Here is a 17,060-nt window from a genome sequence, read left to right as displayed (position 1 = left end):
TTACATCCTCAGTCCTGTATTCATCTCCCTTTTCAATTTTGACCCCTTCTACGCTACAACTCATTGTATTGACTGCAATTTTGCCCTATCAACAGCCTGCTTTTTGCTTACGGTGTTACTTTCCACTACCTCAATTTGTAAACCAACTGCCCCAACCTTAGCACTGTCACTCCAGTTTCATCCCCCCTACCAAATGAGTTTAAAGCCTCCTGAACAACTCTTGTAACCTGCCCACAAAGATACTGGTCCCCCTCAGTTTCAGGTGTAATCTGTTCCTTTTGTACAGGTTGCATCTTCCCCAAAGGAGATCTCAATGATCCAGAAATCTGAACCACTACCCCCTGCACCAGTTCCTCAACCACGCATTTACCTGCCAAGTGCTTCTATTCTTACCCTCACTGGCACATAGCACAAGCAGCAATCTAGAGATTACTACCATGCTGGTCCTGCCTTTTAGCTTTCTGCCCAACTCCCTATATTCTCTCTTCAGGACCTCTTTGTCTTTCCCAGCCCATGTCAATGGTGCTAATATATGCTCTCCCCCTTTAGAATGCCATGGACCCAATACTCCCTTAGCCTGGCACCTAGGAGGCAAAATGCCACCCAAGTGTCTCTATTCCTCTAACTATGGAATCTCTTCTCACTACTGCAGCCCTCTTCACCTCGCTTCTATTCTAAGCCACAGAACCAGAGACCCGGTCGCTGCAGTTCCACTACCCACACCCCCCCCCACCCCCACAGTAGGTTGTCCTCCCCAACAGTGTCCAAAATGGTATACTTATTAGTGAGAGGAACAGCCACGGGGCATTCTGCATTGGCTGCTCATTTCCCTTCCTTTTCCTAACAGTCACCTTCTGCCTCCTGCAACCCTGGGGTGACTACCTTCCTATAGCTCCTATCTATCATTTCTTCAGACTCCCATATGAGCTGAATGTCATCAAGCTGCAGCTCTAGTTCCTTAACAAGTCTGCTCCATCATTCCATCATGGTTGACTTACTGTCCCTCTCAACACCATTCTCCTGTCTTCTCCCCATAACATAGAAACATAGAAAAAACATACAGCACAATACAGGCCCTTTGGCCCACAAAGCTGTGCCAAACATGCCCCTACCTTAGAACTACCTAGGCTTTACCCATAGTCCTCTATTTTCCTAAGCTCCATGTAGCTATCCAGGAGTCTCTTAAAAGACCCTATCGTTTCTACCTCCACCGCCATCACCAGCAGCCCATTCCACGCACTCTCCACTCTCTGTGTAAAAAACTTACCTGCCATCTCCTCTGTACTGACTTCCAAGCACCTTAAAACTGTGCCCTCTCATGCTAGCCATTTCAGCCCTGGGAAAAAGCCTCTGACTATCCACATGATCAATGCCTCTCATCATCTTGTACACCTCCATCAAGTCACCTCTCATCCTCCGTCGCTTCACGAGAAAAGGTCAAGTTCACTCAACCTATTCTCATAAGGCATACTTCCCAATCCAGGCAACATCCTCGTAAATCTCCTCTGCACCCTTTCTATGGTTTTTACGTCCTTCCTATAGTGAGGCGACCAGAACTGAGCACAGTACTCCAAGTGGGGTCTGACCAGGGTCCTAAATAGCTGCAACATTACCTCTCAGCTCCTAAATTCAATCCCACGATTGATGAAGGCCAATGTACTGTATGTCTTCTTAACCACAGAGTCAAACTGAGTAGCAGCTTTGAGTGTCCTATGGACTTGGACCCCAAGATCCCTCTGATCCTCCACATTGCCGGGAGTCTTACCATTAATATTATATTCTGCCATAATATTTTACCTACTAAAATGAACCACCTCACACTTAACTGGGTTGAGCTCCATCTGCCACTTCTCGGCCCAGTCTTGCATCCTATCAATGTCCCATTGTAACCTCCGACAGCCCTCCATACTATCCACAACACCCCCAACCTTTGTGTCATCAGCAAATTTACAAACACATCCCTCCACTTCCTCATCCAGGTCATTTATAAAAATCATGAAGAGTAGGCGTCCCAGAACAGATCTCTGAGGCACACCATTTGTCACCAGCCTCCATGCAGAACATGACCTGTCTACAACTACTCTTTGCCTTCTGTGGGCAAGCCAGTTCTGGATCCACAAAGCAATTTCCCCTTGGATCCCATGCCTCCTTACTTTCTCAATAAGCCGTGCATTGGTTAACGTATCAAATGCCTTGCTGAAATCTATATACACTACATCTACTGCTCTACCTTCATCAATGTGTCTAGTCACATTCTCAAAAAATTCAATCAGGCTCGTAAGGCCCGACCTGCCTTTGACAAAGCCATGCTGACTATCCCTAATCATATTATACCTCTCCAAATGTTCATAAATCCTGCCTCTCAGGATCGTATCCACCAACTTACCAACCACTGAAGTAAGACTCACTGGCCTATAATTTCCTGGGATATCCCTACTCCCTTTCTTGAATAAGGGAACAACATCTGCAACCCTCCAATCCTCCGGAACCTCTCCCGTCTCCATTATTGATGCAAAGATCATTGCCAGAGGCTCAGCAATCTCCTCCCTCGCTTCCCACAGTAGCTTGGGGTACATCCTGTCCAGTTCTGGTGACTTATCCAACTTGATGCTTTCCAAAAGCTCCAGCACATCCTCTTCCTTAATATCTACATTCTCAAGCTTTTCAGTCCACTGTAAGTCATCCTTACAATCGCCAAGATCTTTTTCCATAGTGGATACTGAAGTATTCATTAAGTACCTCCACTATTTCCGCTGGTTCCATACACACTTTTCCATTGTCACACTTGATTGGTCCTATTCTCTCATGTCTTATCTTCTTGCTCTTCACATACTTCTGGAATGCCTTGGGGTTTTCCTTAATCCTGTCTGCCAAGGCCTTCTCATGGCCCCTTCTGGCTCTCCTAATTTCATTCTTAAACTCCTTCCTGCTAGCCTTATAATCTTCTAGATTCATATCATTACCTAGTTTTTTAAACCTATTGTGAGCTCTTCTTTTCTTCTTGACTAGATTTACAACAGCCTTTGTGCACCACAGATCTTGTACCCTACCATCCTTTCCATGTCTCATTGGAACATACCTACTCAGAACCCCACGCAAATAGCCCCTGAACATTTGCCACGTTTCTTCCGTACGTTTGCCTGAGAACATCCATTTCCAATTTATGCTTCCAAGTTCCTGCCTGATAGCCTCATAGTCCCCCTTACTTCAATTAAATGCTTCCCTAACTTGGCTGCTCCTAACCTTCTCCAATGCTATGGTAAAGGAGTTAGAAATGTGATCACTACATCCAAAATGTTCTCCCACTGAGAGACCTGACACCTGACCAGGTTCATTTCCCAATACCAGATCAAGTACAGCCTCTCCTCTTGTAGGCTTATCTACATATTGTGTCAAGAAACCTTCCTGAACACACCTAACAAACTCCACCCCATCTAAACCCCTCACTCTAGGGAGGTGCCAATCAATATTTGGGAAATTAATATCTCCCACCATAACAACCCTATTATTAGTACTCCTTTCTAGAATCTGTCTCCCTATCTGCTCCTCGATGTCCCTTTACTATTGGGTGGTCTATATATTAAAAAAAAACACCCAGTAGAGTTATTGACCCCTTCCTATTCCCAACTTCCACCCACAGAGACTCTGGAGGACAACCCCTCCATGACTTCCTGCTTTTCTGCAGCCGTGACACTATCTCTGATCAACAGTGCCACGCCTTCACCTCTTTTAAGAACATAGAACATAGAACAGTACAGGCCCTTCGGCCCACAATGTTGTGCCGACCCTCAAACCCTGCCTCCCATATAAGCCCCCACCTTAAATTCCTCCATATACCTGTCTAGCAGTCTCTTAAACTTCACTAGTGCATCTGCCTCCACCACTGACTCAGGCAGTGCATTCCACACACCAACCACTCTCTGAGTAAAAAACCTTCCTTTAATATCCCCCCTTGAACTTCCCACCCCTTACCTTAAAGCCAAGTCCTCTTGTATTGCGCAGTGGTGCCCTAGGGAAGAGGCGCTGGCTATCCACTCTATCTATTCCTCTTATTATCTTGTACACCTCTATCATGTCTCCTCTCATCCTCCTTCTCTCCAAAGAGTAAAGCCCTAGCTCCCTTAATCTCTGATCATGATGTATACTCTATAAACCAGGCAGCATCCTGGTAAATCTCCTCTGTATCCTTTCCAATGCTTCCACATCCTTCCTATAGTGAGGCGACCAGAACTGGACACAGTACTCTAAGTGTGGCCTAACCAGAGTATTATAGAGCTGCATCATTACATTGCGACTCTTAAACCCTATCCCTCGACTTATGAAAACTAACATCCCATAAGCTTTTTTAACTACCCTATCCACCTGTGAGGCAACTTTCAGGGATCTGTGGACATGTGCCCCCAGATCCCTCTGCTCCTCCACACTACCAAGTATCCTGCCATTTACTTTGTACTCTGCCTTGGAGATTGTTGTTCCAAAGTGTACCACCTCACACTTCTCCGGCTTGAACTCCATCTGCCACTTCTCAGCCCACTTCTGCATCCTATCAATGTCTCTCTGCAATCTTTGACAATCCTCTACACTATCTACAACACCACTAACCTTTGTGTCGTCTGCAAACTTGCCAGCCTACCCTTCTACCCCCACATCCAGGTCGTTAATAAAAATCACGAAAAGTAGAGGTCCCAAAACAGATCCTTGTGGGACACCACTAGTCACAATCCTCCAATCTAAATGTACTCCCTCCACCACGACCCTCTGCTTTCTGCAGGCAAGCCAATTCTGAATCCACCTGGCCAAACTTCCCTGGATCCCATGCCTTCTGACTTTCTGAATAAGCCTACCGTGTGGAACCTTGTCAAATGCCTTACTAAAATCCACACAGATCACATCCACTGCACTATCCTCATCTATATGCCTGGTCACCTCCTCAAAGAACTCTATCAGGCTGTTAGACACGATCTGCCCTTCACAAAGCCATGCTGACTGTCCCTGATCAGATCATGATTCTCTAAATGCCCAGAGATCCTATCTCTAAGAATCTTTTCCAACAGCTTTCCTACCACAGACATAAGGCTCACTGGTCTATAATTACCCGGACTATCCCTACTACCTTTTTTGAACAAGGGGACAACATTCGCCTCCTCCAATCCTCCAGTACCATTCCTGTGGACAACGAGGACATAAAGATCCTAGCCAGAGGCTCAGCAATCTCTTCTCTTGTCTCGTGGAGCAGCCTGGGGAATATTCCGTCAGGCCCCAGGGACTTATCCGTCCTAATGTATTTTAACAACACCTCCTCTCCCTTAATATCAACATGCTCCAGAACATCAACCTCACTCATATTGTCCTCACCATCATCAAGTTCCCTCTCATTGGTGAATACCGAAGAGAAGTATTCATTGAGGATCTCGCTCACTTCCACAGCCTCCAGGCACATCTTCCCACCTTTATCTCTAAGCGGTCTTACCTTCACTCCTGTCATCCTTTTTTTCTTCACATAATTGAAGAATGCCTTGGGGTTTTCCTTTACCCTACTCGCCAAGGCCTTCTCATGCCCCCTTCTTGCTCTTCTCAGCCCCTTCTTAAGCTCCTTTCTTGCTTTTCTATATTCCTCAATAGACCCATCTGATCCTTGCTTCCTAAACCTCATGTATGATGCTTTCTTCCACCGGACTAGATTTTCCACCTCACTTGTCACCCATGGTTCCTTCACCCTACCATTCCTTATCTTCCTCACCAGGACAAATTGATCCCTAACATCATGCAAGAGATCTCTAAACATCGACCACATGTCCATAGTACATTTCCCTGCAAAAACATCATCCCAATTCACACCCTCAAGTTCTAGCCTTATAACCTCATAATTTGCCTTTCCCCAATTCAAAATTTTCCTGTCCTCCCTGATTCTATCCTTTTCCATGATAATACCAAAGGCCAGAGAGTAGTGGTCACTGTCCCCCAGATGCTCACCCACTGAGAGATCTGTGACCTGACCCGGTTCATTACCTAGTACTAGATCTAGCATGGCATTCCCCCTGGTCGGCCTGTCCACATACTGTGACAGGAATTCATCCTGGGCACACTTAACAAACTCTGCCCCATCTAAACCCTTGGAACTAATCAGGTGCCAATCAATATTAGGGAAGTTAAAGTCACCTATGATAACAACCCTGTTATTTTTACACCTTTCCAAAATCTGCCTCCCAATCTGCTCCTCTGTATCTCTGCTGCTACCAGGGGGCTTATAGAATACCGCCAATAGAGTAACTGCTCCCTTCCTGTTCCTGACTTCCACCCATAGTGACTCAAAAAAGGATCCTGCTACATTACCCACCCTTTCTGTAGCTGTAATAGTATCCCTGACTAGTAATGCCACCCCTCCTCCCTTTTTCTGCCCTCTCTATCCCTTTTGAAGCACTGAAATCCAGGAATATTGAGAATCCATTCCTGCCCCGGTGCCAGCCAAGTCTCTGTAATGGCCACTACATCATAATTCCATGTATGTATTCAAGCTCTCAGTTCATCACCTTTTGCCTCCCTTCCCATCCTTTCTGAAACATCTAAAGCCTTGGATAACCTTGGATGCCCTGACTAATCATGAACTTGTCCATCTCTACTTCTCATATACTCAATGACTTTTCCTCCACAGCTGTCCGTGGCAATGATTCCACACATTTACCACCCTCTGGCTGAAGAATTGTTTCCCCTATTAACTTTAATTCTTGCCTGGAGAATGGCTTGAGTGACAGGTTGTCGTCCTCTTCGAATCTCAGTTGCTTCTCTCTCTATGAAACAAGCTGGCACCTTCCTGATCAGAACCTGCGAACCTCCCGTATCTCTGAACTCCACCTGTACACCAGCAGCCTCTAACTGCTTCCTATACACTCTGTTGGGAACAAAGAGAAACTTGTGATCAGTGCTGCCCAGTGCCCCAGAAGCACCCCAGTCTCAGCCTTCATTGCCCCAGTAATCTCAAACCCTTACACAATGAATATTGGAAGGCCTATATTTGCTATAGTGGGGGAGTCGAGCACCAGGGGGCACAGCCTCAGAATAGAGAACTGTCCATTTAGAACAGAGGTGAGGAGAATTTTCTTTTTCTGGGGGTGGTGAATCAGTGGAGTTCATTGCCACAGACAGCTGTGGAGGCCAACCCATTGAGTATATTTAAAACAATAGTTGGTAAGGCATTCTTCAATTATGTAAAGAAAAAAAGGATGACAGGAGTGAAGGTAGGACCGATTAGAGATAAAGGTGGGAAGATGTGCCTGGAGGCTGTGGAAGTGAGCAAGGTCCTCAATGAATACTTCTCTTCGGTATTCACCAATGAGAGGGAACTTGATGATGGTGAGGACAATATGAGTGAGGTTGATGTTCTGGAGCATGCTGATATTAAGGGAGAGGAGGTGTTGGAGTTGTTAAAATACATTAGGACAGATAAGTCCCCGGGGCCTGACGGAATATTCCCCAGGCTGCTCCACGAGGCGAGAAGAGATTGCTGAGCCTCTGGCGAGGATCTTTATGTCCTCGTTGTTCACGGGAATGGTACCGGAGGATTTGAGAAACTCAGTTACAGAGAAAGATTGAATAGGTTGGGACTTTATTCCCTGGAGCATAGAAGAATGAGGGGAGATTTGATAGAGGTATATAAAATTATGATGGGTATAGATAGAGTGAATGCAAGCAGGCTTTTTCCACTGAGGCAAGGGGAGAAAAAAACCAGAGGACGTGGGTTAAGGGTGAGGGGGGAAAAGTTTAAAGGGAACATTGGGGGGGGCTTCTTCACACAGAGAGTGGTGGGAGTATGGAATGAGCTGCCAGGTGAGGTGGTAAATGCAGGTTCTTTTTTAACATTTAAGAATAAATTGGACAGATACATGGATGGGAAGTGTATGGAGGGATATGGTCCATATGCAGGTCAGTGGGACTAGGCAGAAAATGGTTCGGCACAGCCAAGAAGGGCCAAAAGGCCTGTTTCTGTGCTGTAGTTTCTATGGTTTCTATGGTTTCGAGGGAGGCGAATGTTGTTCCCTTGTTCAAAAAAGGTAGTAGGGATAGTCCGGGTAATTATAGACCAGTGAGCCTTACGTCTGTGGTGGGAAAGCTGTTGGAAAAGATTCTTAGAGATAGGATCTATAGGCATTTAGAGAATCATGGTCTGATCAGGGACAGTCAGCATGGCTTTGTGAAGGGCAGATCGTGTCTAACAAGCCTGATAGAGTTCTTTGAGGAGGTGACCAGGCATATAGATGAGGGTAGTGCAGTGGATGTGATCTATATGGATTATAGTAAGGCATTTGACAAGGTTTCACACGGTAGGCTTATTCAGAAAGTTAGAAGGCATGGGATCCAGGGAAGTTTGGCCAGGTGGATTCAGAATTGGCTTGCCTGCAGAAGGCAGAGTGTGGTGGTGGAGGGAGTACATTCAGATTGGAGGATTGTGACTAGTGGTGTCCCACAAGAATCTGTTTTGGGACCTCTACTTTTCATGATTTTTATTAACGACCTGGATGTGGGGGTAGAAGGGTGGGTTGGCAAGTTTGCAGACGGCACAAAGGTTGGTGGTGTTGTAGATAGTGTAGAGGATTGTCAAAGATTGCAGAGAGACATTGATAGGATGCAGAAGTGGGCTGAGAAGTGGCAGATGGAGATCAACCTGGAGAAGTGTGAGGTGGTACACTTTGGAAGGACAAACTCCAAGGCAGAGTACGAAGTAAATGGCAGGATACTTGGTAGTGTGGAGGAGCAGAGGGATCTCAGGGTACATGTCCACAGATCCCTGAAAGTTGCCTCACAGGTGGATAGGGTAGTTAAGAAAGCTTATGGGGTGTTAGCTTTCATAAGTCGAGGGATAGAGTTTAAGAGTCATGATGTAATGATGCAGCTCTATAAAACTCTGGTTAGGCCACACTTGGAGTATTGTGTCCAGTTCTGGTCACCTCACTATAGGAAGGATGTGGAAGCATTGGAAAGGGTACAGAGGAGATTTACCAGGATGCTGCCTGGTTTAGAAAGTATGCACTATGATCAGAGATTAAGGGAGCTAGGGCTTTACTCTTTGGAGAGAAGGAGGATGAGAGGAGACATGATAGAGGTGTACTAGATAATAAGAGGAATAGATAGAGTGGATAGCCAGCGCCTCTTCCCCAGGGCACCACTGCTCAATACAAGAGGACATGGCTTTAAGGTAAGGGGTGAGAAGTTCAAGGGGGATATTAGAGTAAGGTTTTTTACTCAGAGAGTGGTTGATGTGTGGAATGCACTGCCTGAGTCAGTGGTGGAGGCAGATACACTAGTGAAGGTTAAGAGACTACTAGACAGGTATATGGAGGAATCTAAGGTGGGGGCTTATATGGGAGGCAGGGTTTGAGACTCGGCACAACATTGCGGGCCGAAGGTCCTGTACTGTGCTGTACTATTCTATGTTCTATGTAAGTACTTAGAAAGGGTTGCAAAGATTATGGGGAGAAGGGAGAAAATGGGGTTGAAAGGGAAAATAAATCAGTTATTAAATGGAATATCAGCTTCAATGGGCTGAATAGCCTAATTCTGCTGCTATGTCTTAGAGCTTCACAGCATTGCAGCACAGAAGCAGGCCCTCCATGCAGTCCATGCAGAACTATTAACCTGCCTAGTTCCATCAACCTGTACCATAGCCCTCTATACCTTTCTCAAACATGTACCTGTCCAAGTTTTCCTTATAACTTTATGTTGCAATCTCTGGGGATTCCTAAAGAACCCATGACCATTTTTAAGCCATCAGTTTGTTCTCAGTTCACAGTCATTCCCAGTGGCATCAGCAGGCTGAACTTATCCACACAGATACGATAGGGTCCTTTAAGAGACTTTTGCATAGGTATATGGAGCCTAGAAAAATAGAGGGCTATAGGTAAGCCTAGTAATTTCTAAGGTAGCAACATGTTCGGCACAACTTTGTGAGCTGAAGGGCCTGTATTGTGCTGTAGGTTTTCTATGTTTCTATGTTAGAAGTCCTGTATCGAGCCCCCCGAATGACAGATTGCAGGGACTTGCAGAACGACGTAGCTCCAAGAAAAGAGGATAGGACTGGGAGACAGAACTGAACTAGATGAAAGAGAAGCAACACACATCAAAGTTACTGGTGAACGCAGCAGGCCAGGCAGCATCTCTAGGAAGAGGTGCAGTCGACGTTTCAGGTCGAGACCCTTCGTCAGGACTAACTGAAGGAAGAGTGAGTAGGAGATTTGAAAGTTGGAGGGGGAGGGGGAGGTCCAAAATGATAGGAGAAGACAGGAGGGGGAGGGATGGAGCCAAGAGCTGGACAGGTGGTTGGCAAAAGGGATACGAGAGGATCATGGGACAGGAGATCTGGGAAGAAAGATGGCGGGGGGGGGAACACAGAGGATGGGCAAGAGGTTTATTCAGAGGGACAGAGGGAGAAAAAGGAGAGTGAGAGAAAGAATGTGTGTATAAAAATAAGTAACAGTTGGGGTACGAGGGGGAGGTGGGGCATTAGCGGAAGTTAGAGAAGTCGATGTTCATGCCATCAGGTTGGAGGCTACCCAGACGGAATATAAGGTGTTGTTCCTCCAACCTGAGTGTGGCTTCATCTTTACAGTAGAGGAGGCCGTGGATAGACATGTCGGAATGGGAATGAGATGTGGAATTAAAATGTGTGGCCACTGGGAGATTCTGCTTTCTCTGGCGGACAGAGCGTTTGCTGAACACCTACGCTCTGTCCGCCAGAGAAAGCAGGGTCTCCCAGTGGCCACACATTTTAATTCCACATCCCATTCCCATTCTGACATGTCTATCCACGGCCTCCTCTACTGTAAAGATGAAGCCACACTCAGGTTGGAGGAACAACACCTTATGTTCCGTCTGGGTAGCCTCCAACCTGATGGCATGAACATCGACTTCTCTAACTTCCGCTAATGCCCCACCTCCCCCTTGTACCCCAACTGTTACTTATTTTTATATACACATTCTTTCTCTCACTCTCCTTTTTCTCCCTCTGTCCCCCTGAATAAACCTCTTGCCCATCCTCTGGATTCCCCCCCGCCCCTTGTCTTTCTTCCCGGACCTCCTGTCCCATGATCCTCTCGTATCCCTTTTGCCAATCACCTGTCCAGCTCTTGGCTCCATCCCTCCCCCTCCTGTCTTCTCCTATCATTTTGGATCTCCCCCTCCCCCTCCAACTTTCAAATCTCTTACTCACTCTTCCTTCAGTTAGTCCTGACGAAGGGTCTCGGCCTGAAACGTCGACTGCACCTCTTCCTAGAGATGCTGCCTGGCTTGCTGCGTTCACCAGCAACTTTGATGCGTGTTGCTTGAATTTCCAGCATCTGCAGAATTCCTGTTGTTTAAATGAAAGAGAGATGTTGCTTGGAAATGTTGGGTCTGTTGTAAATGGGGGGGGGGGGGGGAATTCAAGCCCCACAAGGTCTATGCATTTGGATAGTGAGTAAAATGGGGATCCCCCTGTAGTCCCCCTGACACAGCATTCTCCCCCCCCCTCCACTCTAGCTCACAGCTCTGCCCAACTCCCCCCCCCCCACCCCTTCTCACTAGTACTGGGTGAATTCTGATGCACAGCACTCCTTCGCAGAAAGGAACCCTGTCAGCTGGGACTAACCGCAGAAGTGCAGTCTCGTGCTGGGTGCAGCTTATCTCAATTGGTGGACATACTGTAGAGGTGCACAGCCTCCTATGGCTCGAAGTCCCCGGCACCGTCTCAAAACTACCTGCAGAAAGAAGGAGCAGTCAGATACTGCAGTGGGCTGCCAGTCCACATGACCCCACTCAGAATCAGAATCAGGTTTAACATCCACTGGCATATGTCATGAAATTTGTTAATGTCAGTAAATATAATAGTTAAGTTAAATAAAGTAGTGTAAAAAAAAAAAGAAAAAAAGTGAGGTAGTTTTCATGGGTTCAATGTCCATTCAGAAATCGGAGGGTAGAGGGGAAGAAGCTGTTCCTGAACCGTTGAGTGTGCCTTCAAGGTTTTGTACATCCTTCCTGATGTAGCAATGAGAAGAGGGCATGTTCTGGGTGATGGGGGTCCTTAATGATGGACACCGCCTTTTTGAGGCTCTGCTCCTTGAAAATGTCCTGCATACTACAGAGCTGAGTAATTTTACAACCCTCTGCAGCTTACTTTGATCCTGTGCAGTAGCCCCCCACCCCCTCTATATCAGATGGTGATGCAGCTAGTTAGAATGCTTTCCACAGTACATCTGTAGAAATTTGGGAGAGTACAGCCACAACCCTGAAAAACAACACAAAACCTCAATTCAACTCATGGGGAATGTCAACTCGGCAATGAAATATTGGAACTGAATTAGTGGGAATAAAGGGGGCCTATTCTTGTTGGTTGCTGGTGACTAGTGATGTTCCAGTGGGATTGGTGTTGGGGCGGTTTCTTTTCATGTTACACATCATTGGTTCCTTAAGATTGTTACAGCCGGGGGTGGTAATGGGGTCAAGCTCCATTACTTATTAAATGCTTCCAATAGTATGCACCTCAAATAGCCTCTGACAACCAAGTCCAGCTCCTGGCTTTCATGTGTGGCTTAGCTCCTAAACCTGGTGGAAATGTTTCTACTGACAGGAGAAAGGGCAAAGGCGAGTAACTGGCACCTTAAAACCAGTCGCTTCGAACAGACTGGGCTCGTTAGCCATGGTTGGCAGCTCATCTAGGAGAAGCAAAACTCTGATCTCAAACCTTCGCTGCCTTGCAGCTATACTCATAGGGAAGACTTCGGGAGTAAACCACGAGGGAAAAATCCACAGCTGGAGTCCCCAAGGCAGTCCTACATTGAGTTCAATGTTGAGTGGCAACTCCTGGGACACTGCTGGTACCAAACTCTATTGGTGTCCGACGATCATTTGGGATCATCAGATGCGTGAAGAAAGCGAGCTTGCTACATGAACAACAGCTTACTCTCCATATTGTACTGCCCAGGCAGCTAGGGGACAATATCCATAGTCAACTCTGACTGACAGAGGCCCTCACCTCACCTATCATTGATCTGGATGATGTTATTGATGGATTTGTGGAGGACACGAAGATAGGTGGAGTGGCAGGTAGTGCTGAGGAAGCAACATGTCTGCAGAAGGACTTGGACAGATTGGGAGAATGAGTAAAGAATTGGCAGATGGAATATAATGTAGGGAAGTGTATGGTCATGCACATTGATAGAAGGAATAAAGGCAGAGGCTATTTTCTAAATGGGGAGAGAATTCAGAAATCAGAGGTGCAAAGGGACTTGGGAGTCCTTGTTCGTGCAGGACTCCATAAGATGAGGGAGCAGAATTAGGCCATTCAGCCCATTGAGTCCCCTCCACCATCTCATCCTGGCTGATCCCAGATTCCATTCCCCCCAGACATGAGCCCTCTCACCATAAACCTTGATGCCCTGACCAATCAGGAATCTATCAACTTCCACTTTGAATATATGGACTTGGGCTCCACCACAGTCTGTGGCGGAGCATTCCACAGATTCACCACTCTTTGGCTAAAAAAATACCTCCTCTGGACTCTCTCCAATGACAATACATCTTTTCTGAGATAAGGGAACCAAAACTGTTGACAATACTGTAACTTTGACTCCTCAACTTTTTCTCTCCAGTCCTGATAAAGAGTCTTGACCTGAAATGTTGCCTGTTCTCTTTTCTATAGATGCTGCCTGGTCTGCTGAGTTCCTCCGGTATTTTGAGTGTGTTGCTCAAGATTCTCCAGCGCAGTCGGACCAATGTTTTACAAAGCCTCTATTACATACTTGCTTTTATATTCTAGTCCTCTTGAAATGAATGCTAACATCACATTTGCCTTCCTTACTACCAACTCAATCTGCAAGTTAATTTGCCCATCGTGAGCCTGTGACCCAAGGAAAACAACAGTGGACTCACTAGCCAATTTATCTAATCTCACAGTCACAGAGGTTACTGGAGAGGCAGAAAAGTCTTTTCCATTCTTAAATTAATGTCAGGGGACTGGTGTTTCTGGTCAAGGTGGCACCTGCATACAATGTTCCTTTGGTCGACATCTTCTGGATGGGTCATGAAAACATCCTTTTCAATTCTTTTGTGTGTTTTAAGTTTGTTTCTCGTCTTCAGCCTGTGTTTTGCTGTTTAGAGATTGTTTGGGTGCCTCAGCACTCTGCTGTCTCCAAGAGGATTCCGGGAGACAGAGGCGGCGTAAGCAAACCTCACGGCGAGAAGGCTACAGGATGGTGCACAAGCTGATGTTTGACCCCATTTTGCCAATTATAGCTTCCATTGTTCACCGATTAAAGCGACAAGAGTGACTGAAACATCAACGTGAGAGTGGAAGTTTGGAGATTGTTTGGGTGTTCCAGCACTCTATAGTCTTCGAGAGGATTCTGAAAGGCAGAGGCAGCGTGCGTGAACTGTGTAGTGGGCAGGCTACATTCCATAGGCTTCAATGAGATCACCCCTCATTCTTCTAAATTTTAGTGAAGACAGGCCCAGCACCAAAGGTTCATCATATGACAAGCCATTCAATCCTGGAATCATCTTCATGAAATTCCTTTGAACTCTCTCCAGTTTCAGCACATTCTAGTGTTCTTGAAATGAAAGCTAACTTTGCATTTATCTTCCTTACCACAGACACAACCCGCAAAATAACCTTTAGGGAATCCTGCACAAGGACTCTCAAGTTCGTTTGCAGGTCAGTCTTTTGTATTTACTTGTACCTCCATTTAAAAAATAGTCAACCCTTTCATTTCTTCTACCAAAGACCAATTCTTTTTACACTATACGAGCAACGATGCCTCCTCTGCTTTCCTGCCTATCCTTTTGATATAATGTGTATCCTTGAACATTAAGCTCCCAGCTATAATGTTTCAGCTATGATTCTGTGATGCTCAGAACATTATACCTGCTAATCTGCAACTGTGCTGCAAGTTCATCTACCTCATTCTGTATAATGTGCACATTCAGATACAATGCCTTCAGTCCTGTATACACCCTTTTTGATTTTGTCACACCCTGCTCAACCTTTTGATTCCAAACTTTTCTGAGGTCTTACAACCTCTCCACTAACTGTTCTGGCACTCTGGTTCTCATTCACCTACAACTGTAGTTGAAACTCCACCGTGCAGCATTAATAAATGTTCCCACCAGGATATTAATCCCCCTCCAGTTCAGGGGCAAACAATCCCTTTTGTACAATCCATCTTTGCTGGAAGAGAGCGCAATGATCCAAAAATCTTATGCCCTCCCTCCTACACCTACTCCTTAGTCACTCGTTAAACTGTATAATCTTCCTAGTTCTAGCCTCACCAGCACATGGCATGGGTAGCAATCCTGAGATCACAACCCTGCTGCCTCTTAACTTAGCACTCAACTCCCTGAACTCCTCTGCAGAACCCCATCACTCATTCTGCTCATATCATTGGTATCTACATGGACCATGACTTCTGGCTGTTCACCTTCCCACTTAAGAATTCTGAGGGCATGATCTGAGATATCCCAGACCCTGGCACCCAGGAATCTCATTCTTACCCACAGATCCTTCTGTCCGTTTCCCTAACTATTGAATCTCCTATTACCTCTGCATGCCTCTTTTTCCCCCTTCCTGTGTGAATCTCAGAAGCAGATTCAGTGCCAGAGACCCAACCACTGTGACTTTCCTCTGTTAGGTCAAACCACCCAACAGTATCCAAAGCGATACATCTGTTGCTGGGGGGGGGGGGCAGGGAATTGGCCACAGGGGTACACTGTGCTGGCTCCTGAACCTCTGACTGTCACTCAGTTTCCTGTGTTCTGCACCTTGAGTGTAACTACCTCTCTATATGTCCTATCTATCACCCCTATCTACCATGTCCTACCTGGAGTTCATCCAGTTCCAGTTCCACCTCCACCTCCTTTGCGCGATTTGTTAGAAGCTGCAGCTGAATGCATCTCTCGCAGTTGTAGTGGTCAGGGATACTGGAGGTCTCCCTGCCTTTCCACATCCCGCAAGAGGAGCATTTCACCATCCTGCCTGTCACCTCCACCTAGCTGAGCAGATATAAAGAAGCCAAGTAAAAAACTTGAGCTTTTACTTCCTTTGCTATCTCTGAGTGAAGCCTCAAAGTGTTAAAGCCTTAAGATCACCACTCTGACTACGTCCACTCAGACAACGGCTACTGCACTTGCCCCAGCCTTCCTTTAACTTGCTCTTACTAATTAATCCCAAATGCCGATTGGCCGCTGGTCAAAGTTCTATTACGCTGCTGCAAACTGCTCCTGTCTTTTATCCTCGTGCGGTGGACCTGATTGAAACCTCAGAGCTTTGACCAGCGGCCAATCTGGACATCGGAACTTTGGAGAGGAGGAGACTTCAATCAGGTCCATTGCCCAAGTACAAAAGGCAGCAGCAGGTTGCTACAGCATTAAAGAGCTTTGACCAATGACCAATTGGTGGCAGGACTGCCGAAAGGTTTCGGTTCGGCAGAAACATCAGTTGTACTTTTTCTCATTGATGCTGCCTGGCCTGCTGAATTCCTCCAGCATTTTGTGTGTGTTGCTCGGATTTCCAGCATCTGCAGATTTTCTCTTGTTTGGCAGAAGAGACACACTATGGTGATAAGGAATTCATTAGTTAAGAGGATTGGACAGGAGGTTCTGATGGCGAGAACAAGACTCCCACTTGGCATGTTACTTCCTGGGAGCCAGGGACCAGGTATCTCAGATCGAATCCTCTGCATTCTTAAGTGGGAAGGTGAACAGCCAGAAATCATGGTTCATGTAGGTACCAATGACACAGGTAGGATGAGTGACAAGGTTTTGCATAGGGAGTTAGGTGCTAAGTTAAAGAAAGGACCTTCTGGGTTGTGACCTCGGGATTGCTACCCATGCTACGTGCTAGTGAGGCTAGAACTAGGAAGATTATACAATTTAATATGTGGTTATAGGAGGGTGGGCATAATATTTTTGCATCACTGGGCTCTCTTCGAGTGAAGGTGGAACCTGTACAGAAGGGATGGTTTGCACCTGAACTGGAAGGGGACTAACATCCTAGCAGGAAGGTTTGTTAATGCTGCACAGTGGGGTTTAAACTTGAGTTG

General features: G+C 46.2%; 1 protein-coding gene across 8 annotated transcripts in view; it reads right to left on the bottom strand.

The window, feature by feature from the left end:
* Positions 1 to 17,060, bottom strand: part of mlh3 (mutL homolog 3 (E. coli)) — a 122,762-nt gene that overhangs the window by 38,793 nt on the left and 66,909 nt on the right. For 4 of the 8 annotated variants that reach the window (XM_072274817.1, XM_072274819.1, XM_072274820.1 and 1 more), the window contains 2 exons: positions 11,618 to 11,726; positions 6,736 to 6,889 (listed from right to left, as the gene is read on the bottom strand). The exons of 2 other annotated variants lie outside the window; for them this stretch is intronic. In XM_072274817.1, the coding sequence (XP_072130918.1) occupies positions 6,736 to 6,889; positions 11,618 to 11,726 (263 nt within the window). Of the gene's footprint in view, positions 1 to 6,735; positions 6,890 to 11,617; positions 11,727 to 17,060 lie in introns of those variants that run through there. 2 more of the 8 variants (XM_072274821.1, XM_072274825.1) reach the window with 2 other exon arrangements.

Source organism: Mobula birostris, chromosome 1, assembly GCF_030028105.1.
Source record: "Mobula birostris isolate sMobBir1 chromosome 1, sMobBir1.hap1, whole genome shotgun sequence".
In the NCBI taxonomy this organism is placed as follows: Eukaryota; Metazoa; Chordata; class Chondrichthyes; order Myliobatiformes; family Myliobatidae; genus Mobula; species Mobula birostris.
The sequence above is the reverse complement of the archived record's forward strand: the minus strand, read 5'-3'. Positions and strand labels throughout refer to the sequence as shown.